Below are 24,041 nucleotides of genomic sequence, written 5' to 3'. Positions count from 1 at the left end.
GTGGAAGAACAGCCAAAGTTCTTGAAGAGAGTCATGGTTACTGTTTCTGGTTGTATACCCATACCTACACTGAAATGTTTAAATGTTACTTTGGTTGTCCTTGAATCTTCCTGCCACACCTGCCATCCTTTCTTGCCACACAGTTTGAGAACCTCTGCCATAGAGAACAGACGTCAAAGGACGTGCAGCTGAGAGATGCAAACAACACTCAGAATTGCATATTTCTTCATTGGTGTGCTCTAAACCCTATAGTGGGGACGCGGGTGGTGTGGTCCAAACCACAGAGCCGAGGGCTTGCCAATCAGAAGGTCGGTGGTTCGAATCCCCGCAACGGGGTGAGCTCCCGTTGCTGGGTCCCACTCCTGCCAACCTAGCAGTTCGAAAGCACATCAGAGTGCAAGTAGATAAATAGGTACCACTCCGGCAGGAAGGTAAACGGCGTTTCTGTGCGCTGCTCTGGTTCGCCAGAAGCGGCTTAGTCATGCTGGCCACATGACCTGGAAAAACTCATCCAGTAAAGCGAGATGAGCGCCACAACCCCAGAGTTGTTCACAACTGGACTTAACTGTCAGGGGTCCTTTACCTTTACCTTTACACCCTATATTATCACTGAAAAGGGGGTGATGGGAAAGCTTGTAGTTCAGTGGTGACAAGATTTGGAAACAAATGAACAGGCCTGTGGCTTTTGTCCAGTAGAATATACAATAATCGGCAGTCGTATGACTTCATAATGCAGGAATGCAAACACTAAATATAATAATATATAACAAATAAATAAATTATTATTATTTATACCCCCACGCATCTGACTGGGTTTCCCCAGCCACTCTGGCCAGCTTACAGCATATATAAAAGCACAACAAAACATCAGACATTATAAACTTCCCAATCCAGGGCTGCCTTCAGATGTCTTCTAAAAAGTTGTGTAGTTCCACCGACTCCCCACCCCCCCGGGCCCACACAACATCCGCTAGGTTCATTCCTAGAGATCAGATGGCCTCTGGTCTTGAATATCAGCCACCTTCAGACTGCAGACTTGCCACCCACTCAGCAAACACCAGTGAACTTGTATTTTTCATCTGCTCCACAGCACTCGACTGACAGATGACCACCTCTGTCCATCAGCCAATTTCCCTCCTCCATGTGGTGGCATTCCTGTAGTTGGACTGGGAGGGAAAAGGTGGGACAGTTATTTCCGTACAGCTCAACAGAAGCTTATCTAATAATTTGGAGGCAGTGGGGCTGCTCTAGCTCTCTGCTGTGGATAGTGAACAGCATGCCCATGGAGAAGGGGTTCCCCCCCCCCCCATAAGGACTTGGGACATTTTCAGCTTGGAAGAAGACCAAGTTGTACTGAATGTCACAGTTGTTGTCCGCTGTGTTCCCTTGAAGATTGCCTGTGTTACTGGAGGGGGGGCAGGCGTGCACACAGAGGCAACTTACCTGGTGGTCATGGGGTGTAGTGGTTAGAGTACCTCTCTTGGTTGCTGCTCCAGCTCCTAACCCTTGTCTATTTTAAAAATGTACTTATAAGCAGAAGGTAAATAAAAAGTTGTTGGGGTGAGCTTGTTTGCTTTCTGGGGGCGGTGGGATTGCCTGCTTTTTCTTGCATGCGTTTTATTTTGTACAGTGGTACCTCGGGTTACATATGCTTCAGGTTACAGACTCCGCTAACCCAGAAATAGCGCTTCAGGTTAAGAACTTTGCTTCAGGATGAGAACAGAGATCGTGCTCCGGCGGCGCGGCAGCAGCAGGAGGCCCCATTAGCTAAAGTGGTGCTTCAGGTTAAGACCAGTTTCAGGTTAAGAACGGACCTCCAGAACGAATTAAGTACTTAACCTGAGGTACCGCTGTATTGAGCATCAGCAGCAAAATGGGCATTTCATGGATTTGTTTCCATTGTTAAATCTTTTCTGTTTTGTTGCTGTAGCTTGTTTTAAAAATAGAAATCCTTATTAAAAACGTCTTTAAAAAATAAAAGCATCTGGAAGCAGCCTGAGAAAAAAGGGCATCAGCATATTTTTGCATGTGGAGGGAACAGTTCATTCTATCTAAATAAAACCTAAGGGCCGAACCCCCCCCCCCCAAAAAAAGCCAGTGATTTTGCACGAGAACACAAAGGCTGTTCCTGTTTTGGATTTTGTTTTCGTCTGCTGCAGTTTTAAAATGTTAAGGTCATCTTCTTTACCTTTGCAGCATCATCATTTTATTTTATATTCTATTCTATTCTATTTTTTTTTTAATTTCTTTTTATTTAGTTTCATATACATAACCAAAAAAAGAACACCAAATCAGCATTACAAAAAATAAAAAAACAAGTAAGTAAGTAAGTAAATAAATAAATAAATAAATGCGTTACAAATGTCCAAATATAACATAAGAATCTTATCCGTTTCCATTCCAGTTATTTGTCTTCACATTTATTTCTTTATAACTTTAAGAACTTACCGTATTTTTCACTCTATAACACGCACCCGACCATAACACGCACGTAGTTTTTAGAGGAGGAAAATCCGTAGGCATGCCACCCGTAGGCATTTCCTCCATAACACGCACAGACATTTCCCCTTACTTTTTAGGAGGAAAAAAGTGAGTGTTATGGTGCAAAAAATACAGTAAATCCCTCTTCTATTCTATTCTATATTTTATTTTATTTTATTTTACATTTTATTTATTCTATTCTATTTTATATTTTATATTTTATTCGTTTCCAATCCTACAGAGTGCTTTGCTGGCCGAAAAACGGGTTAAAAACTAGAAAGCAACAACCCAAGTCTCACAATCGCAGCGTAAAGGGAGGCGCTGGGGACCAGCTGGAGGGGGGGAGACAAGGACTACGATTCCCACCAGCCACTGGGCCCTTAGCCCCGCCTCCATTCCCCTTCCACGGTACGGAGACTTGAATATCCTGACAGTGGATTGGCCGCGACGGGCGCGAAGGAGCCGAGGGATTGGCTGAGCTGGAAAAGGGGCGTGGAGAAGCGTGAGCGCAGCATCCCCAGGACAGAAGAGGGGGGGGGGGGACGTCAGTGAGTTGAGTTGCAAGAGCCGGAAACTGTCCGGAGGAGCGCCTGAAACACACCTTTTGCAAATGCAGGTAAAAGGGGGGGGGGAGTGCATTAACTGAGAGCGGGGGAGGGGCTTTTTTGGGGTGGGTTATGTTTCTTGCAACTTGGGGGAATGGGAGGGGGGGTGTCTCCTTTGTCTGCTTGAGTTCCCTCCCCACCCTTTTTCATAGACCCAGAGGGGGAAAAGGAAGGGGCTGAGCTTTGCATCTCCTTGTGCACTTGGAAAGGGGGGGGGCGTGCCTGGGTGTGGGGAGAAGGAGGGGCAGAAAAGCAAAGGGGGGGGGAGAGAGAGACCAAATATAACCTCTTAAAATGGCGGGGAAAAGATAAACCTTGTAGATCCTGAAAGTGCTTCTGTCTTAGTTTGGAAAAAGCAGCAGGAAAACTAGAAAAACAGAAGCAGCTGTGTGTGTCTAGTTATATATGTCTTTCTGCTGTCATTGCATGGTTTCATTTGTTTATCTTTTAAGCCACGGATCCAGCGCTTTGATGAGACTCGGATCCTCGCGATTTTGCATGCTGAAGTCTCAGATCCACCTCTGAAATACACGCACAAACAGAGAGAGAGAGAGAGCTCTTGCGTCCTTGGCTGTTTGCGGCATCATAATTTTGTGTGTGAGTGTGACTGATGTGGTCCCTGCTGGCGCTGCAGTGCTATAAAAGCCGTGCTTGGAGGCATGTCCCCTCACCATGTGTGCGTGCAAGTTCCCCAATGCTGCCCTCCGATTGTAACTCAGGCAGACTCTTGTAGGCGCCTTAAAGACTTAAGGTGTAACCATGAGCTTTTGTGGGTTAGAGCACACTTTGTCCAGCGTCTCGTATCATTGCCTGCTGATGACAACATCGTAAAAAAAAGGAAAAATCTCTGCAACATCGTAAAATATCTCTGCCGCAGTGGTGTGAAAACAAAACAGTCATGGATCTTTTTTTTTCTAAGCAGGAGACACGAATCTAACGTCTTGTCTCTAACACTTCTCCTTGCTGACAGAATTATAAAAAGAATGGATCGTGTGTCACTCTCGTTGCTCACCTGCATCTCTTGTTATCTGTGTGCCTCCCATTCCTTGTTTCTCTGTCCAGGTTTAGATAGTATGGTTCTGGGGGCAGGGACCTTTCTACTGTAGCAATGCACGCGTTGGACAGCAACTCCCAGCCTTCTCGAGCCAGCATAGCCAATTGTTGGGGATGATGGGAGTTGTAGTCCAACAAAACAGGTTCTCCAGGTTTTCTAGTCCTGCTGTGAAGTGCCAAGCCCCTTTGAAAGCATGTTATACCTGCAGAGCAATCTGGAAAAGGTTTACTTGGATTTAAGGCCCTCTTTAGTTGTTGGGACTGGAGCCCGAGTCAGTTTGCAACCTTAAAGAAGTCAGGTCAACCTTTGTGACACCACGCTCATGGGACCAGTTCTCGAGACTGTGTTGTATGTTTTGTGCAGCAAAATGAGGTGGCATGATAGAGATTAGACTGAAGCTCTGATTGTACTTTGCAGCTTCTGAATGCTTCCCGCAAGGGAAAACATCCTGCAAACCGAAAACTACTGTAGCACTGAGACAGGTTCTGACATAGCCTTCTGCCTGTGTTCTGCTGGTTTTCTCTTTGCAGGGAGCAGCGTTTAAAATTCCCACCATGCTGGACCTAATGGTCAGGGGTCCCTTTACCTTTACTTATAGAGTATGTATGTGCAGTTGTACCTTGAACGGAATCCATTCCGGAAGTCAGTTTGACTTCCAAGACGTTCGAAAACCAAACCGCGGCTTCTGATTGGCTTCAGGAAGCTCCTGCAGCCAATAAAAAGCCCCGTCGGACGTTCGGCTTCCAAAAATAGTTCGCAAAACAGAACACACCCTTCTAGGTTTGCGGCGTTCGGGAGCCAAAACGTTTGAGAACTAAGCTGTTCGAAAACCAAGGTACGACTGCACTGTACATATATGAAAAGATAAGACCATCCCTGCATTGCAGGCTCACAATAAAGTAGGCATGGCACAAAAGGATGAAGGATGTGGAGGGAAGAGGAAAGCAAAGCCTTGGAGCAACTGTTCTGCCCACTGGTCCATCAGTCTCCCTTTTGGTATGATCCTCTTGCCAGGTGGCAGGAGGTGAAGCCTGCCAGCGACATTTCATTCACTGGCTGATGGCCAAGACCTGAGCGTGCCTCCTCTGCAATCCTAAGCAACTTTGGGAAGAAGGGAAGGATATATATTTAATGAATTAAAAGAGAGAGAGAGCTAGCAGAGCAGAGCATTCTTTCCTGCAAGAAGCGGGGAGACAGAGTCCCTGCAACTGCGTGTTTAGGGAATGGTCCATGGGACTCAGTGTTAGAACATCGGCTTTGCATATGTAGAAGGTTGCAGGCTTAATCCCCAAAATCTCCCAAGTAGGGCTGGGAACCCTGGAGTTCTGCTGCCAATCATGGCACATAATTCTGAGTTTGATCCAGCGAGCCAATTCTTGTGTTATCCTAATTACTTATTGATTTCAAATTCCACTTTCAATAAAAATGATTTGCCAGAGTCCTCTAGGTTTTGACAGCTTAGCAGGAAGATATTATCTGCAAAGTGGGAGCCTAATTACGATGTGATTGCTGTAAGGAAGGGGCTTGCCAAATATCACAAGCCCTTCCTGCCTCGGTCAGCAGCTAATGCTTTAACATGTGTGATTTGCTGAATTTTGCTAAAGAGCTGGAGGGCCAGTTCTGTTGACTCTCCCAGTTGGCTGACTTTAACCGCTGTCTGTCTTGTTATGAATGGAAGTGGAAGTCTAAGTCTTGTTAGTTTTGTGGCCGTTGCTTGTAAAATAAAATAACGTAATATTAAACCATTTGTTAAAAAAATCTGGCTTCAGTGTGCTGTGTCTGATTCCTTTCATCTAGCAGAATGGAGATTCCTTCTTCAAGAAGGTATATATATATATACCATTGATGTTATGAAAGTTTGGGGAAAGTCTTTAAATGTTGACTTAGCCCATGGGTAGGTAAACTAAGGCCCGGGGGCCAGATCCGGCCCAATCGCCTTCTAAATCCGGCCCGCTGACAGTCTGGGAATCAGTGTGATTTTATATGAGTAGAATGTGTCCTTTTATTTAAAATGCACCTCTGGCTTATTTGTGGGGCCTGCCTGGTGTTTTTACCTGAGTAGAATGTGTGCTTTTATTTAAAATGCATCTCTGGGTTATTTGTGGGCATAGGAATTTGTTCTCCCCCCAAAAAAATATAGTCCGGCCCCCCACAAGGTCTGAGGGACAATGGACCGGCCCCCTGCTGAAAAAGTTTGCTGTCGCCTGACTTAGCCTGTGACAGACCAAGACCTTCAGCTTCTGTGTCCTATACCAAGAAATACAGAAACTGCAAACACACAGTTGTGTTTTACATAAAGCCTTGTTGAAATCAGTGGGAGCTACTTGTGAGTAAACATGCGTAGGGTTGTGTTGTAAAAGTCCAATTATTTGTCCTTTGACTTCTTTGTAACACTTCCTTTTATATTCAGAAAATAGGCAGGTGCCAGTAACAGCTTTAGTACATTTTGCTGAAATCAAGCAAATTAATAGGCGCTAAGCTCAGAATCCCAGGGACTGACAGTAAACGGCACTTTCTGGGAAGTAAGCAAACATCTGTACACAATATATAATTTCCAATAAGGAAATGAGGAACTTTTGTTAAGAGTTGAATGAGTCACAAGCTGGAAGAAAAACTTACTCTGCCAGCTTCTGCCCCAAATTAGTTTTTAAAAAATACCTCCAAAAGGGTGAAATGTCTTCTTAAAAGAAGATGAGGGGGAACCTGAGTTTCTGCAGATGTTCTGCTCCAACTCCTAACAGTTTCTGCATGGCCAGTGGTCAAGGATGGTCAACAAAATCTGGAGAGAGACAGGTTCTTTTAAAAGTTCAAGAACTTGCTGAGGATTTCCCCCCTGAGCTTGCTGCAGATATGTTTTAGGCAAATGCAAGAGTTAATGGTAAACGATCCACTTTTGCAATAGCAATGTCGACATAACACTGGTCTTGAAAGACCTGCATTGGCTCCCAGTACATTTCCAAGCACAATTCAAAGTGTTGGTGCTGACCTTTAAAGCCCTAAACGGCCTCGGTCCAGTATATCTGAAGGAGCGTCTCCACCCCCATCGTTCTGCCCGGACACTGAGATCCAGCGCTGAGGGCCTTCTGGCGGTTCCCTCATTGTGAGAAGCCAAGTCACAGGGAACCAGGCAGAGGGCCTTCTTGGTAATGGCACCTGCCCTGTGGAATGCCCTCCCACCAGATGTCAAAGAGAACAACAACTACCAGACTTTTAGAAGACATCAAAAGGCAGCCCTGTTTAGGGAAGCTTTTAATGTTTAATAGATTATTGTATTTTAATATTCTGTTGAAAGCCGCCCAGAGTGGCTGGGGAAACCCAGCCAGATGGGCGGGGTATAAATAATTTTTTTTTAAAAATTACATTTTATTATTTTATTATTATTATTATTATTATTATTATTATTATTATTATTATTAGTGGACCAAACCCTCAAGAATACCTCAGATGTGTTGTTTGGAGGGATGTTCCGGATAAATCCTATGGCATAGAAAGGGAACTTTGCAAATGTGCCCCTGTGCCCTTGTGGAACTCCTTCATTTCTGTGGAGTCTGCACAGTTAAAACAAAGCTGTGAATTGTGTTCTTGATGTTTCAAGCATGCATGCAAGACGTTTTTATGGAAACATCTTCTCAGGGGAAGAGTCCTCTTTCTGACTTTCTGGCCCTGATTATTATACATCAGGGCTGGGGAATCCGTGGCCCTCCAGTTGTTGTTGGTGTTACGTCAGCCCTGACCATTGGAAATGTTGGCTGGCGGTGATGGGAGTCCCAAAAAGCATTTTTTTGGGGGGAGGGATCCCCACCTCTGTTTCAGATCCAGCGAGAAAGTATTTCTGCCAGGCGCAGGAGACTGAGCAACGATCCTTTGTGTGTGGTGTAGTGGTTAAGAGCAGTGGACTCGTAATCTGGGGAACCGGGTTCGCTTCCCCGCTCCTCCACATGCAGCTGCTGGGTGACCTTGGGCCAGTCCTACTTCTCTGAAGTCTCTCAGCCCCACTCACCCCACAGAGTGTTTGTTGTGGGGGAGGAAGGGAAAGGAGAATGTGAGCCGCTTTGAGACTCCTTCGGGTAGTGATAAAGCGGGATATCAAATCCAAACTCTTCTTCTTCTTCTTCTTCTTCTTCTTCTTCTTCTTCTTCTTCTTCTTCTTCTTCTTCTTCTTCTTCTTCTTGCAGAGCCTGGTGATGTTTGAGGATGTGGCCGTGTATTTCACAAAGGAGCAGTGGAATCTGCTGGACCCCAACCAACGAGCTTTGTACAAGGAAGTCATGATAGAGAATTACGGGAATGTGGCCTCCTTGGGTAAGGAACTCCCTTCTTCCTTGGGGTAGGTGTGCGAAGGCTGTCACTACTGGGAGTTAGGATCCCAAATACGGGAGAGGCAGCAGGTTGGCAAAGATGGCTTCAAAATACAAGATTTATGTCAGTTCCTTCCTACGTCTCCCCAGTCCTTTCTGCGTTAGGGAAGTTACTTCCTTCCTTCAGATTTAGTTATGTCAGGGGTGGGGAACGTCAGGCTCAGGGGCCAAATGCGGCCCTCCAGTTGTCTCTGTGTGGCCCTCAGAACTCTTCTAAGGCCACACCGCATGATATCCCTGCTTTTACTTTTACTTTATTAAATTTAGCGGTGTATACCACCCTATACCCGTTGGCCTCAGGGCGGTTCACAACATAAAATCACAAAGCGTGTGTTGCACTCTTGAGTGTCTTTTCCTGGCTAGAATGCATCTATTAATTAATTAATTAACAACAATCCTTGAACTCTGAGAGAGACCCTTGCTTCCTTTTTAAAAACTTTTTAAATTTTTTTTTCAAATTTAAACATTTCATTAGTTTTACAATCAATTTAACGTTTTGAAATTTGACTTCCTTCCCCCTCCTCCTGCGGTTCCATAACTTAATTTTTTTAATACCTTCTGCATATTGCAAGCTCATTTATCTTGCTCATTTATTTATCTGCTGTAAATATATACTCTTATAAAACTGCAGGTTGTTACATTAATCTGAAGGCAGCCCTGTTCAGGGAAGCTTTTAATGTTTAATAGGTTATTGTATTTTAATATTCTGTTGGAAGCCGCCCGGAGTGAGTGGGGTATAAATAATAAATTATTATTATTATTATTATTATTATTATTATTATTATTATTATTATGTTTTTATTTTTGCTTAACTGGATGGAGGGATGTGTTTGTGTGTGTGTGTGTATGTAGAGAGAGAGAGAGAGAGACTACCGTGTAAGGGTACAATTAGTTCCCAATACAAATATAAAATGTATTGATAACATTTTTTTTAATATGAAATGTAGATGCATTGCTCCGCCCACTTTTGCCCTGGCTCCACCCACCACTGGAATCTCCTTCCTTAAAGGTTTTTAATCAGAGTCTGGATGGCCACCTGTCATGGCTTCCCCCTAAGAATCCTGGGAAATGTGGGTGCGCTAAGGGCTCTGAGAGTCGTGAGGAGACCCCTGTTCCCCTCGCAGAGCTACAATTCCCAGAGTTCCCTGGGAAAGAGGGGTGAAGTGTTAAACCACTCTCAGGGCGGCAGCTTTCTGAGGCGAATAGGGGACTCCTAACAGCTCCCAGCATCCAAAGCACAGGAAAACCGTCCTCATCATTCCTCTTCTCTTCCTGAGAAGGATACCCAGCTCCTAAGCCTGGCCTCATCTGCCGCCTGGAACAAGGAGAAGAGCCCTGTGTGCCCGATTCTCCGGATGGAAGGAAGCTCTTTGACACCTGCTCAGGTGAGGCACTGGTTTGAGCCCGGCCCTGTGTTGGCTGTGCATACTCTTAGAATTTGGTGATGTCTCTAATCTCGCTCTGAGAAATGGTACAGCTGCCTTTTTCCTCGTTGTTACATTAAGAAGAAGAAGGAAAAGGAAAAGAAAGGGGGAAATGAGAGAGAGAGAGAGAGAGAGAGAGAGAGAGAGAGAGAGAGAAGAAAATGAACAAAGTAAAAAAGACTTCTGTCCTACAGCTAAATACAGTGGTACCTCGGGTTACAGATGCTTCAGGTTACATACGCTTCAGGTTACAGACTCCGCTAACCCAGAAATATTACCTCGGGTTAAGAACTTTGCTTCAGGATGAGAACAGAAATCGGGCTCCGGCGGCGCGGCGGCAGCAGGAGGCCCCATTCGCTAAAGTAGTGTTTCAGGTTAAGAACAGTTTCAGGTTAAGAACGGACCTCCGGAACGAATTAAGTACATAACCAGAGGTACCACTATATAGTAATCACTCATTAACATCCAACTTTTCTTTTTCCTTTTTTTTTATTTGATTTTTAAAAAATATAAACTTACAACAAAAAAACCATTCAAAATCCAAATACAGTCATTCCTCAGGTTATGGACACTTCAGGTTGCGCGATTTCAGGTTGCACACTGAGCCGAACCCGGATGTACCGGAATGGGTTACTTCCGGGTTTCTGTGCATGCGCAGAAGTGCCGAATCGCAACCAGCGCGTGCACAGATGCGGCACTGCGGGTTGCAAATGTGCTTCCTGTACGGATCATGTTCGCTACCCGAGCGTCCACTGTACTGCATCAAGATTACTCTGAATCTCCTGACTTCTCCCCATCCCTTCCACGCGTCCTAATAAGATTTACAACTGCATATCAGTACTTATCCAAATCTATATCCTTCTGAATGATCTATACTTTCCATTACTTTGCAAGTGTGGTTAAAATCCTGCTAATGTTTTACCCTGCTTACAGTGGTCTTGTAGATAAATTATAAACTTTCCCCATTCATTTTTAAAGTTCTTGCCTTCTTGAAACATCCAACTTTTCTATTTCCTATGAGCCAATATTTTTCCTATCTTCAACAAATCCAGAAGTTACAAGTTCATTTTCTCTTTCACACAAAAAATAAAAAAAAAAAGTTTCCAGTCCTTAATACAGTGGTGCCCCGCAAGACGAATGCCTTGCAAGACGGAAAACTCGCTAGACGAAAGAGTTTTCCGTTTTGGAGGTGCTTCACAAAACAAATCTCCTATGGGCTTGCTTCGCAAGACGACAATGTCTTGGGAGTTCCTGCTGGTTTTTTCCCCTCCCCCCTCCCTTTTTCTAAGCTGCTAAGCCGCTTATCAGCTGATCCGATCAGCAGATAAGCCGCTAATAGCGCTAATCCGCTAATCCGTCAATGGGCATGCTTCGCAAGACGAAAAAACCGCTAGACGAAGAGAATCACAGAACGGATTCTTTTCGTCTTGCGAGGCACGACTGTAAATGTCAATACAGTGGTACCTTGGTTTGCAACTGCTTTGGATTGCAACCGTTTTGGATTACAACCACGTCAAAACCAGAAGCATGCGTCCCTTTTTTTGGATTACAACCCATTTTTTATGGATTACAACCAATTTTTTGGGAGGAGGCCCCATTGGCGAAAGTGCGTCTTGGGTTACAACCTGTTTTGGTTTACAACCGGACCTCCGGAACGGATTAGGGTTGTAAACCAAGGTACCACTGTAGCGATTTTTCTCTAATTAATGAATTGGACTCCTTGGCAGGTTTTGAATAAACACTCACAAACTTTTTATTGCTAACATATAGATGGAGAAATTAAGGATCTTTACAATTTTATAACATGCGGCGAATAACATGTGCTGAAAAACCAGAGAGAGGAGCTGAGGGAAGTCTGGGTGGGGGGTGGGTTTTTCTTTCTTGGGGAGGAAAAAATGGGGAGAAAAAATGAGGATGATCTGATTTTGATGAATTGTTATGTTGAAATTCCTAATAAAAAATATTTTTTTAAAAAAGATTTTTTTCTAGTTACGCCCATTACCTTGGCTACCTCAGCTAAGTACAGTAATTTTATCAACAATTAATGCATAGCAGGTAGCGCTGTATCTTTCCATCTTTGTGTATACAGTGGTACCTCAGGTTATATACGTTTAAGGTTACATACGCTTCAGGTTACAGACTCTGCTAACCAAGAAATAGTGCTTCAGGTTAAGAACTTTGCTTGAGGATAAGAACAGAAATCGGGCTCCGGCGGCGCGGCAGCAGCGGGAGGCCCCATTTGCTAAAGTGGTGCTTCAGGTTAAGAACAGTTTCAGGTTAAGTACGGACTTCCAGAACGAATTAAGTACAGTGGTGCCTCACAAGACGAAATTAATTCGTTCCGCAAGTTTTTTCTTCTTGCGAGTTTTTCGTCTTGCGAAGCACGGTTTCCCATAGGAATGCATTGAAAATCAATCAATGCGTTCCTATGGAAACCGCCTTCAGACCAGGTCCGGGGACAGTCTGTCCCCCGACCTCTTCTGAAGGCTGGGGGGGGGGACAAGGGCTTTTCTTCCCACCGCCAGCCTTCAGAAGGCTGTTCTGAAGGCTGGCGGTGGGAAGAAAAGCCCTTCTCCCCACCTCCCGCCCCGCAAGCTCCGGGGACAGGAGCGCTTTGCTGCCAACCGCCAGCATTTTAAAAGCCCCCGCTGTCCCTCCCGGGGCGATTTTAAAATGCTGGCGGGCGGCAGCGAAGCCTCCACTGTCCCGGGGCGATTTTAAAATGCTTGCGGGCGGCAGCGAAGCCTCCGCTGTCCCGGGGCGATTTTAAAATGCTGGCGGGCGGCAGCGGAGGCTTCGCTGCCGCCCGCCAGCATTTTAAGATCGCCCGGGACAGTGGAGAAGTCTCCGCTGTCCCGGGAAGGCAGGCGGAGGGGAGCAAAGACCTCTTCTGAAGGCCGGCGGGGGGCGAAAGTCTTTGCTCCCGACCGCCAGCATTTTAAAAGAGGTCCCCGGAGATTTCCCTATGGGCTTTCTTCTTGCGAAGAAGGAAATTCGTCTTGCGGAACGATTCAAAAACGGAAAACTCTTTCGTCTTGCGAGTTTTTCGTTTTGCGAGGCGTTCGTCTTGCGAGGCACCACTGTACTTAAACTGAGGTACCACTGTACAACAATCTCACCTCTGTCCATATGCTTTCTGAGGCTCCTTCTCAGGTGATTTCTCTCTCTCTCTCTCTCTCTCTCTCTGCAGATAACCCTCGGAAAAAGCACTTGTGCACCGTGTGCGGCAAACGCTTCACTCAGAAACCAAACCTCACGCGGCACCTGAGAATCCACACGGGGGAGAAGCCCTACAAGTGTTTGGAATGCGGCAAATGTTTCGGCTGCCACTCGCACCTGATGAGCCACCAGATTGTCCACACCGGGGAGAAGCCCTACAAGTGCTTAGTCTGCGACAAATACTTCGGCCGCAAGGCGCACCTGGCCAGGCACCAGGGCATCTACGCGGGGGAGACCCCTTACAAGTGCCTGGAGTGCGGGAAGCATTTCGCCTGCCAGTCCCAGCTCGTCATCCACCGGCGGTACCACACGGGAGAGAAACCCTACAAATGCCTAGAGTGCGCCAAGTGCTTCGCCGACCCGTCGGCCCTGGTGAGCCACAAGCGGATCCACGCCGTGGAGCGATCCCACAAGTGCCTGGAGTGCGGAAAGAGCTTCGTCCAGCAGTCCCACCTCCTGAAGCACCGCAGAGTCCACACGGGAGAGAAGCCCTACAAGTGCCCCGAGTGCGGGAAATGCTTTGCCGACCGCTCCGTCTTTGCGAAACACCAGAGGGTCCACACGGGGGAGCGCCCTTACAAGTGTGCCGAGTGCGGGAAAACCTTCGCCCGCCAGGAACACCTCGGGAGCCACCGGAGGGTCCACACGGGCGAGAAACCCTACAAGTGCTTGGTGTGCGGCAAGTCGTTCGCCCGCCAGTCGCACGTGGTGAGCCACCAGCGCGTCCACACGGGGGAAAAGCCCTGCAAGTGTGCCGAGTGCGGGAAGTGCTTTTCGGAGCGCTCGACGTTCGTCAGGCACCAGAGGACCCACACGGGGGAGAAACCCTACCGGTGCCTGGACTGCGGGAAATGTTTCGGCTCCCCGTCCCACCTGACCCGCCACCACCGGCGCCACACGGGCGAGAAGCCGCACGGGTGCCCGGACTGCGGGAAAGCCTTCGCTGACCGCTCGGCCTTTGTCAAACACCAGCGCGTCCACACGGGCGAGAAGCCCTACAAGTGCGCTGAGTGCGGGCGGTGCTTTGCCAACCGCACCCACCTCGTGACCCACCAGCGCGTCCACACGGGCGAGAAGCCCTACGCTTGCTTGGAGTGCGGGAAACGGTTTAGCGCCAATCGGAGTCTCATTCACCATCAGAGGCAACATATAGGTGAGCTGCTCCTTTATATCACAAAGGGCAGGTTTGGGTTTTTGTTGGTTTGTTTTAAATAATTGTTATTTGATAGCTATAGAATTATAGCTGTGGCGATCACACAGGGTCCCCAGACGTTTAATGGTCTATTGATCCCTGTGCCACCACTGTGCTCGCTTCCCCGCTGCCACCAACCCGTTACTCTCGGGTACACACTGAGTCCAGACAGTTGTTGAAAGTGAACCAAATAAACAAGTTTATTTTACAAACATTAACCAGTTTATGGTTTCTCAGATAATATTCCTGTCAGTATCTTAACTTTAGTTTCTTTACCGGCCTATAGCTTCCTACAGGGAACCACACAGAGGGCCTTCTCGGTAGTGGCGCCCACCCTGTGGAACACCCTCCCTTCAGATGTGAAGGAAATAAGCAGCTATCTTCTCTTTAAAAGACATCTGAAAGCAGCCCTGTTTAGGGAAGTTTTTAATATTTAATTCTGTATTGTTTTTAACACTTGATTGGAAGCAGCCCAGAGCGGCTGGGGAAACTCAGCCAGATGGGCGGGGTATAAATAATAAATTCTTCTTCTTCTTCTTCTTCTTCTTCTTCTTCTTCTTCTTCTTCTTCTTCTTCTTCTTCTTCTTCTTCTTCTTCCTTTCTGACTGATTATCTCAACTGTTTGACTGACTCCTCTTAACACATTCTCTCAGTCTCTCACACTAGACTAGCCCAACCGACAGACTCTCTGTCTCTTCTAACTCCAGTCTGTCTTCTCAACCACTTTAACTCTAACTCAAAAAACTCTGTGCTTAAACATTATACACAGTTAACTCTGCCCCTTGGGTTCCCGTTAGTTAGTCATTTTACAATTAGCTAACCCTTTCCTTATGAACCCAGTAAGATGTCACACACCTAAGAGGGCAAACGCCACATAGGGGTTCCTTGTTTTGAGTCCAGGATCCGTTCTGGAGCAACGAAAGGGAAGCTCGACAAAGCGCGCTCTGCACACATGCGCTGAGCAGTTTGCGCTTCTGCGCATGCATGAAGTGCGATTTAGCGCTTTTGCGCATGCATGAGCGGCGAACCGGGAAGTAACCCATTCCGGTACTTCCGGGTTTGCCGCGGACATTCGCCAAAATCGACGGCTCGGCGGGGTGGACGTTCGTGGAGGTTTTACTTACCAATTACATAGCCATATTTAGAGATTTTTCTGTATCTCTGGACTTCCCAGCATCCCCTCCATGGGTCCTATTGCTATCCTTTTCAACTGCATATTATTTCACAGTCCATATTTTATGTCTCTCCATTTTGTCCGTAGTCTTTGCTACCTTGCGAGTGCTATTGCAATCCTGCTAATGTTTTCATCTGCTTACAGTGGTTTCTTAAATAAATTATAAATTTCCCCCCATTCTTTACTGAAGTTTTGTTCTTTTTGGTACCTGATGAAATTTCTGCGCTCTGTGCAACTCTATGTAGAGAGTGCCAACATTAGCCTTGTTTTGGATGTAACCAGCGTTACAGCGTCTTGTAAAAAGCAATCCTAGCTGCTGAGATCACCTCTTCTTCCATAGACAAGCACTGTTTCCAGGAGGAGAACTGAGGTTTCCCCCAAGAAAATGTAGTAACTACAACCTTATTTTTGTGCGGACCTGTTTTCCATGCAAACTGACGGGCACTCAACCACCCGAGTTCACTGTTAGAGAGAGAAGTTGGGGGTAAATTATGAGAGTATGAAGGTAAGGTCAGGGTTCTGTGGTCCTTCTGTCATTCAGTTTAGTTCATTGCTCTTGTGGGTGACTCTAGTTTTATAATTCCGCATTGTTCCTCGTGTGATCTCAGCCTGCACTTATTCTCATTCCAGGCTATCCTCTGGCCCAGTGCGTGGAGAACATTTTGTTGACGAACCAAGCCTTGGGGTGTGATGCTGGGGAATCGGTGCAGGAAAACAAACTGTATGAATGGCTCGCATCTGGGAAGTGGCTCAGCGTGCAAGGGTCTCTGGGTCAGAGTGAAGGTGTTCACACAGAAGAAGATGCCTTGACCCAGGATGGCAAAGCGTATGTCGGAAGAAAGCACTGACCTATGGCAGTCAGTTCTCTTTGATGACAGACTGAGGTGACATCACAGTCCAAAAGTGGTCAGAGAAAATGACACTAAAGCTGAAACAAGCTTTTTCCAACACATTTTGAAAATCGACCACAAAATATGGGTGCTTTAGACTTTCATTAGACAGTCTCTCTGATTGTTTCATTTTTTTATAAGGTGTTAAATATAAAATGCCATAAGCTAGCAACTTTAAAATAGTCATAAACTAAATACCATTGCATGTCAGCTATAAAATACTGGTAGGTAGGTAAATACTATTGCATGACTATTATCAAACACTACATACCATTCCATTCCATCTTATCAGATTATGGTAAACACTATTGCATGTCGGTGATTAAATACAAATATTTTGAATGCCAATTACTTAAATGTGCTTAAACACTAAATGCCATTGCATGCCATCTGTCAAATTTAGTGAAATCATAAAAAATACTTTGCATGTTAGCTAGCAAATATAGTCAAATACGAATGCTATTGCATGCCGGCTTTCAAATACTAATACTTCTGCATGTCGTCTTTGAAATGCTTTCAAGTAACAACTTTCAGATACTACCGGGCATCAAATATTGACATTGCATATTTATTACTTGGCATCAAATGTCAGAGAGAGCTTAATGTTTCTCAGCTCTGAATGGTACACTTGCAATCTCCCCCAAAGGTTTGGGTACGGTATACAGTGCAATGTGCAATTCTGGTCACATCTCAAAAAGGGTGGAGAGACTGAAGAGAAGAAATACAGTGGTACCTTGGGTTAAGTACTCAATTCGTTCCAGAGGTCCGTACTTACCCTGAAACTGTTCTTAACCTGAAGCACCACTTTAGCTAATGGGGCCTCCTGCTGCCGCCGCACCGCCGGAGCATGATTTCTGTTCTCATCCTGAAGCAAAGTTCTTTACCATGAAGCACTATTTCTGGGTTAGCGGAGCCCGTAACCTGAAGCATATGTAACCTGAAGTGTCTGTAACCCGAGGTACCACTGTAATCGGAAGGTGATAGCATCTGCCCTACAAGGGAAACCCATAACTGCTGCACTTCTTTTTTTTAGTTTGCAAAAAAAATTGATTCAGGGGGGTCATGGATCGAGAGTTATAAAATTATGCATGGTACAGAAAAAGTGGGGGAAGTCTTCCACCCCATAATTCTAGAACAGATGTCGCCCAATGAAGCAGAATGGTGGAATATTCAGGACAAACAAGACCAGATTCGTGGAGGAAAAAGCTATCAGTGGCTGCTAGTCATGATGTCTGTATATTAACTTTGAGGACAGAGGCCTCTAAATACCAGTTAGGAACCACAAGTGAGATAATAAAAATAAATTTTCATTTGTACCCCGCCCTCCCCAGCCAGAGCCGGGCTCACTGGTGGCTAACACCAGTAAAATTACAATAAAAACATAAGGGGGGGGACCAATTTAAAATACAGGTTAAAATTACAATTTAAAATGCAGCCTCATTTTAACAGTAGCCCATAGCTCAAAACCGTAAGGGGAGGGAAACATAAGGGTCAGCCCCCTACTTGTGTTCTTAAGTATTTATGCACACAAAAGCATAGCTAAATGATGGACAAGACAAATATGTGACGGCCATGCATTGGGTATGTAGCCTTTTCAGCCTACGGCAAGAGACGCCTATTGCCTTATTGACCTGCTTGTGGGCTGTCTAGAGGCAGGAGACATCTGGCTGGCCACTGGGGGATGCTGGATGCTAGAATGACCATTGATGTGGTCCAGGAGGGAGCTTCTTAACGTGGGGAGGTGTTTGGATAACGGAAGATCAGCAGAATGTATTGTGATCGTTCGGAGCTCCAAAGACCCCGCCTCTTCGATGGCAATTTGAAATTTGTGGAAAGTTACCGTATTTTTCGCTCCATAAGACGCACCTGCCCATAAGTTTTTAAAGGAGGAAAGGGGGAAAGCCCCGTTTTTGGGGGGATCAGTTCACAGTTGTGCAGCTTCTTTTGCAAAGGTGAAAAATCCCGTTTTTATGGGGTTCAACTCACAGTTCCACACCTTCTTTAGGAAAGGAAAGGGAGCTGTTTCTACTGTTTCCAGACAGATAATCTAATCAGCCAGTCACATGTCGCTGGGGTAACAAACAGCCTCTGTCTGCCGAACATTCAACAATGGAGGCCTGGGCAAGGGGGCAGGGCCAGAAAGGGAGCCAGTGATTGACCACACATTTGCTCCATAAGACGCACAGACATTTCCCCTTTTTAGGAGGAAAAAAGTGCGTCTTATGGAGTGAAAAATACGGTACCTATGTAAAACTGGACAAGCTCAGATGGGTAAAGCGTGAGATTGTTAATCTTGGGGTCATGGGTTTGAGCCCCACAGTGGACAAAAGATTCCTGCATTGCTGAGGATTGGGCTGGATGACCTTTGGTGTCCCTTCCAACTCTACGATTCTACGAAATATGGACAGGTGAAGCTGCCTCATACCGAGCCAGCTTGTTGGTCTACCTAACCCATTGTTGTCTGCCCAGTTGCTGTCAGTTGTCACCTGGTGCCGCTTTTGACTGGCGGTGCTGAGTGTGGATTGAACCTGGCAGCTTCATCCTGCAAAGCAGGTCTAGTTCTACCAAAGGCAGAGAGCGGGGAAGGGGGGGGCACTCCTCATCTGAAAAAGCCATGCAACGAAAACAAGCCCTGTGCGAATCGATTGACTCATTGTTAATAAAGAACCCATGCAAGGGCTGTGGTTGTGTTGATGGAAAACAAGTGGAAACATATGTTATTTGCAGGGTTCCGCTAGAAGCAATATAATCGGAAGATTAATCCATCGGCAGTGGCCCATTTTCAGTCTGCCAAGGGCCTATTTTAGCTGCCTGCTTTCTCATGGGAAAATGTACGCCCGCAGGGATCATTTAGGAAGATTGGAAGCTGCCTTATAACAAAGTCAGAACGTTGGTCCATCTAGTTCAGTAATGCCTACACTGATTGGCAGCCAACCCCCAGGGTTTCTGACACGGAATATTCCCCTGTCCTACCTGGGGGGGGGGTTTGAATTGAGGGTCTTTAACATGCAACATGGGACGCGGGTGGCGCTGTGGGTTAAACCACAGAGCCTAGGACTTGCCGATCAGAAGGTCGGCGGTTCAAATCCCCGTGACGTGGTGAGCTCCCGTTGCTCGGTCCCTGCTCCTGCCAAGCTAGCAGTTCAAAAGCACGTCAAAGTGCAAGTAGATAAATAAGTACCACTCTGGCGGGAAGGTAAACGGCATTTCCGTGCACTGCTCTGGTTCGCCAGAAGCGGCTTAGTCATGCTGGCCATGTGACCTGGAAGCTGTAAGCTGGCTCCCTCGGCCAGTAAAGCGAGATGAGCGCCGCAACCCCAGAGTCGGCCACGACTGGACCTAATGGTCAGGGGTCCCTTTACCTTTAACATGCAACACAGATGTTCTACTATGGAGCGTATATTGTTTTGGGCTCCATGGGGGGAAGTGTGACTGAAGAAATTCCCCAATGTTTCCTTCTCTCTGGCAGAAGGGGAGCTGAACTGAACTGGGGTTTGGGGAGGCAGCCTGATAAAGGCACTTTGCGGTCAGGACCTTTGGTGGGCTGATGGTCACTCAGCTGGGAAACTTTTCCATGGTTGCCTTTATGTCAGGCTTGGGCAACCTGTTGGCCTTGGGATGTTGGTACAGTACAAAGCCCATCACCCCCCATCAATGACTATGCTGGTGGGGGCGGATGGGTGAGAGTCCAATGAAGGGCCTTGAGTTTCCCACCACATCTTTATGCTGAATGAGAGACCTGGGCCTCAGGGGTCAGTCACGCTGCTAGGTAGCTTCTGCATCCTAGAAAACACTTTTGACTTTTGCTTCAATGTGTAACTGTATACCATTTGCTTTGTATTATTACATTTATCCAATTCACCCACTTTCCCTGCCTTTAATAAATATATTCCTTGGTTTACTACAACTAGGCTCCTGGTGTGTTCTTTTTTTAAAGTGCCTTTTCCCCAAGATTCTATACAATTCTTCGACATCAACTCTACATTCATCTAGGGCAGGCACGTCCAACAGGTAGAACTTGTTGTTGTTGCGGAACTGGCGAAATTGACATAGAAATTGCGAGACAAGGACAACTGTGGCTTTAAAGAAGAATGTGAACTTTTTATAAATTACTTCAAAAAACAACAAAATGAATTGGACTCCTTGGCAAGTTTTGAATAAACATACACAAATTTATTATTAACATAATAGATAGATAATTTAAGGATCTTTACAATTTTGTAATATGCAGAGAATAATATGTGTTGAAAAACTAGAGAGAGGAGCTGAGGGAAGTCTGGGGGTGAGTGGGTTTTTCTTGGGGAGGGAAAAAAGGGGGGAAATGAAGATGATATGTTTTTGATAATTTGTTATGTTGAAATTCTTAATAAAAACTATTTTTTAAAAAAGGAAGAAGTGGTCTCTAATTTATAGGTAAGCAGGAAAAAATTAGAAAAACCTAAAATTGAACAAAGCCTTAACGGGATGCCAGCTACAGACCTCGTTTCACTGAACTATTCAGTTTCCTCAGAAGGAAATAGAAAATTCATAAACCTTAAATGACCAAAAATCCAAAAAAGGGGGTAGAACTCCCAAAAATTCTGAAGGATTATAATTCTAGCTTGACCAAGGGGAAGCAATGTCCAGTAATAAAGGATTGAGGACTCAAAGGTACAGTTTCTTCAGGTTTTTCTAATTTTTTCCTTAAACTTTTTGATTCTTATTATTTAGTTTATTTCCATAAGATAATATTTCTAGTTGATTACTTCTCATTTCAGGGATTTTCACGGTATTTCATTTGTTTTATGCAATACTTTTAAGCACAGCCAATGCACACTCAAAGCACATAACTTTACTCAAATAATCCTAGGAACTGTACAGTGGTGCCCCGCAAGACGAATGCCTCGCAAGACGAAAAACCCGCTAGACGAAAGGGTTTTGCGGTTTTTGAGCTGCTTCGCAAGACGAATTTCCCTATGGGCTTGCTTCGCAAGACGAAAACGTCTTGCGTTTTTTGCAAGTTTGTTTCCTTTTTATTAACACCGTTAATACAGTTGCGACTTGACTTCGAGGAGCAACTCATAGAACGCGGTGTGGTAGCCTTTTTTGAGGTTTTTGGTGATTTTTGAAGCTTTTCCAAAATTTTTCCGACACCGTGCTTCGCAAGACGAAAAATTTGCTAGACGAAAAAACTCGTGGAACGAATTAATTTCGTCTTGTGAGGCACCACTGTAGTTTGTTAAGGGTACCGGGAATTGTAGCTCTGTGAGGAGGAACCTACAGGTGGATTTTCATAAATCTCAGACTCTCAGAGAGATATAAAAAAATACTGAGAAGTGGTACAGGGAATTCCTTCTGCTGAGGTTTGGGTGGAGGAACAGCAAGAAGAGACTTTGGGCTAATTTGATTCCTGTCTCCACTCTCGGCAACTTGATCTATAGCTGCTTTAAGGTGGATCTGGACATGCAGGGACGGGATAGTCTGTACTGGTTGAAATTCTGCCTGCCATACCACCTTTAAAGGTACAGTGGTACCTCGGGTTAAGAATTTAATTTGTTCCGGAGGTCTGTTCTTAACCTGAAACTGTTCTTAACCTGAAGCACCACTTTAGCTAATGGGGCCTCCCGCTGCCGCTGCGCTCCTGGAGCACAATTTATGTTCTCATCCTGAAGCAAAGTTCTTAACCTGAGGTAATATTTCTGGGTTAGTGGAGTCTGTAACCTGAAGCGTATGTAACCCGAGGTACCACTGTAAATGAGCTCAAGCGAACCCCCCCCAAAAAAACCCCACACCAACACCTGTTGTTTGTAGCTTCTTTTACCATTTTTGCATGCAGACGTAAATATTTCAAAAACCTGCCACAAAAGGGAGCCACCAAACTTTCTGTGGTATTTTTATTATTATTTGTACATGGATGCTTTCGTTGAGATTTCTGCATTGCAGGGGGGCTGGGCTAGATGACACTTGGGGTCCCTTCCAATTCTACGATTCTACAATTTGATTCCATTTATAGCCACTCTTCCTGCTCTGAGATCAGGAAGTCCTACTCAAAAACCACAGAGGCTGAAAAATGGCTTGGGAACCTTTCATGGAGCTATGAAGGAAAATTGCTTGAATGCTTCCTTCTTTCTGGGAAGTGATAAGAAACAAGGGGAAGGATCGCCTTCCTGCGATTCAGCACCTCAGCTGGGATCTGTACCCTACCCAGAAGTAGGGCCGGATCTTCTGCCCAGAGAAGGAAGCTCCTGTAAAAGCAAAGATCAGCTCAGCTCTGTCCATATCAAAGAATTCCACAAGTCCCTCCTCATAGTCGAGGGTCACGCGAATATTCCTGGGGTCTTGCCCCAAGGCCAAAGGGGTCTGCTTGGGGGAAGTAAACGCTACGAGTTCACCCATTATTGCCCCCACAGCCCAGATTCCCTCGCTGGGAATCAGCCTAAAGCTGCCCTTTCCTTTCCTCCTAACGGACTCTCGTGCTACCCCCACTGCCCACATCGCCCCGCTGCCTTCGTTGTCCACCTCCACTTCCCACAAATGTCTTCCAGAAGTGAATCGTTGGCGGCCCAACACACAGGGCCCAACATCAAATCTCCCCGGTTTATCAGGCAAGGCCTGCTCTTCCTCTGCCTTCCTCACAGTTCTTAGGTCCTCGGAGAGAACGAGGCGGCAATGCGCCGTGTCTGGATCCAGAGTCACCGTCACTGCAGGAGAAAGAGAAGAAGAAGAGTTTGGATTTGATACCCCGCTTTATCACTACCCGAAGGAGTCTCAAAGCGGCTAACATTCTCCTTTCCCTTCCTCCCCCACAACAAACACTCTGTGAGGTGAGTGAGGCTGAGAGACTTCAGAGAAGTGTGACTGGCCCAAGGTCACCCAGCAGCTGCATGTGGAGGAGCGGAGATGCGAACCCGGTTCACCAGATTACGAGTCTACCGCTCTTAACCGCTACACCAATAAGGAAGGAAGGAAGAAGAGAAGAAAGGAAGAGGTTGAATGAGTGATGTCACAGAAAGACTCCACTTCAGTTTCTGGAGACATTAAAAAAACCTAAAAACTAAACAACCCTTCTTCTTCCAGACTTTTGCCTTAATCTGTTTCAGGAGACCTTAGCAAAGAGCAGAGAAATCTCTGGCTGATGAAATCACCGGCTTTGTGACACCTCCAAAATAGACCTGCCCAGGTGTGGAGATCTGCAGGGAAAGAGCCCTGTCCTTGTATAAATTTCGACACCAGGCCTTTGGGGATGGAAGGTGAAATCAGAATGTCTTTTCTATTTAATGTTTATGTACTACACGGTCTAATTGGATGGAGCTGTATTTAAACCTCCCTAGAACTGAACGGTGAAGCCACGTGGTACTGTGAGCTGTTTTCGCACGCAACTCTCGTGGCTCGTCCACACCCCGCTTCTCCCGTGTCTAGAAAACATGGATCCAAGGGGTATTCTGCTTGGCCCGTGGTTTCTAGGCATGGGTGCAAGCGGTTTTCCATTCACCCTGCCACTTTCCCCGGAAAAAACCCGCTCTTTACTGCTGAGTCGGAGCAAACATCACTCCACGGAAAACCCAATTGACGTTTGCTCTGATTCGGTGATAAAGAGTGCCCCCCGCCCCAGAGGGAAGACCACAAGACAAGCAGAAGTGTGGATGAGCCATAAGTCAAACCATA

General features: G+C 45.9%; 2 protein-coding genes and 1 long non-coding RNA gene across 4 annotated transcripts in view; 2 read left to right on the top strand and 1 right to left on the bottom strand.

Moving 5' to 3' along the window:
• Nucleotides 1–20,304, top strand: part of LOC308580590 (uncharacterized protein) — a 28,488-nt gene extending 8,184 nt beyond the window's left edge. Inside the window, exons 1-5 of one of the 2 annotated variants that reach the window (XM_081182460.1) lie at nucleotides 2,989–3,097; nucleotides 8,316–8,442; nucleotides 9,779–9,883; nucleotides 13,113–14,294; nucleotides 16,138–20,304. In XM_081182460.1, coding sequence (XP_081038586.1) covers nucleotides 3,092–3,097; nucleotides 8,316–8,442; nucleotides 9,779–9,883; nucleotides 13,113–14,294; nucleotides 16,138–16,355 — 1,638 coding nt within the window. In that variant the 5' untranslated portion in view covers nucleotides 2,989–3,091 and the 3' untranslated portion in view covers nucleotides 16,356–20,304. Of the gene's footprint in view, nucleotides 1–2,988; nucleotides 3,098–8,315; nucleotides 8,443–9,778; nucleotides 9,884–13,112; nucleotides 14,295–16,137 lie in introns of those variants that run through there. The other variant, XM_081182459.1, reaches the window with a different exon arrangement.
• The window catches only part of LOC308581291, a 149,727-nt gene that overhangs the window by 65,002 nt on the left and 60,684 nt on the right, over nucleotides 1–24,041 (top strand). The window lies entirely within an intron of this gene.
• Nucleotides 22,268–24,041, bottom strand: part of LOC308579667 (zinc finger protein RFP-like) — a 31,806-nt gene continuing 30,032 nt past the window's right edge. The window contains exon 15 of the mRNA XM_081180603.1: nucleotides 22,268–23,077. Within this exon, the coding sequence (XP_081036729.1) occupies nucleotides 22,551–23,077 (527 nt within the window). The 3' untranslated portion in view covers nucleotides 22,268–22,550. The remainder of the gene's footprint in view (nucleotides 23,078–24,041) is intronic.

This window comes from Podarcis bocagei (genome assembly GCF_964188305.1).
Source record: "Podarcis bocagei genome assembly, chromosome: 2".
NCBI lineage: Eukaryota > Metazoa > Chordata > Lepidosauria > Squamata > Lacertidae > Podarcis > Podarcis bocagei.
This window is presented reverse-complemented; position numbering and strand designations above follow the sequence as displayed.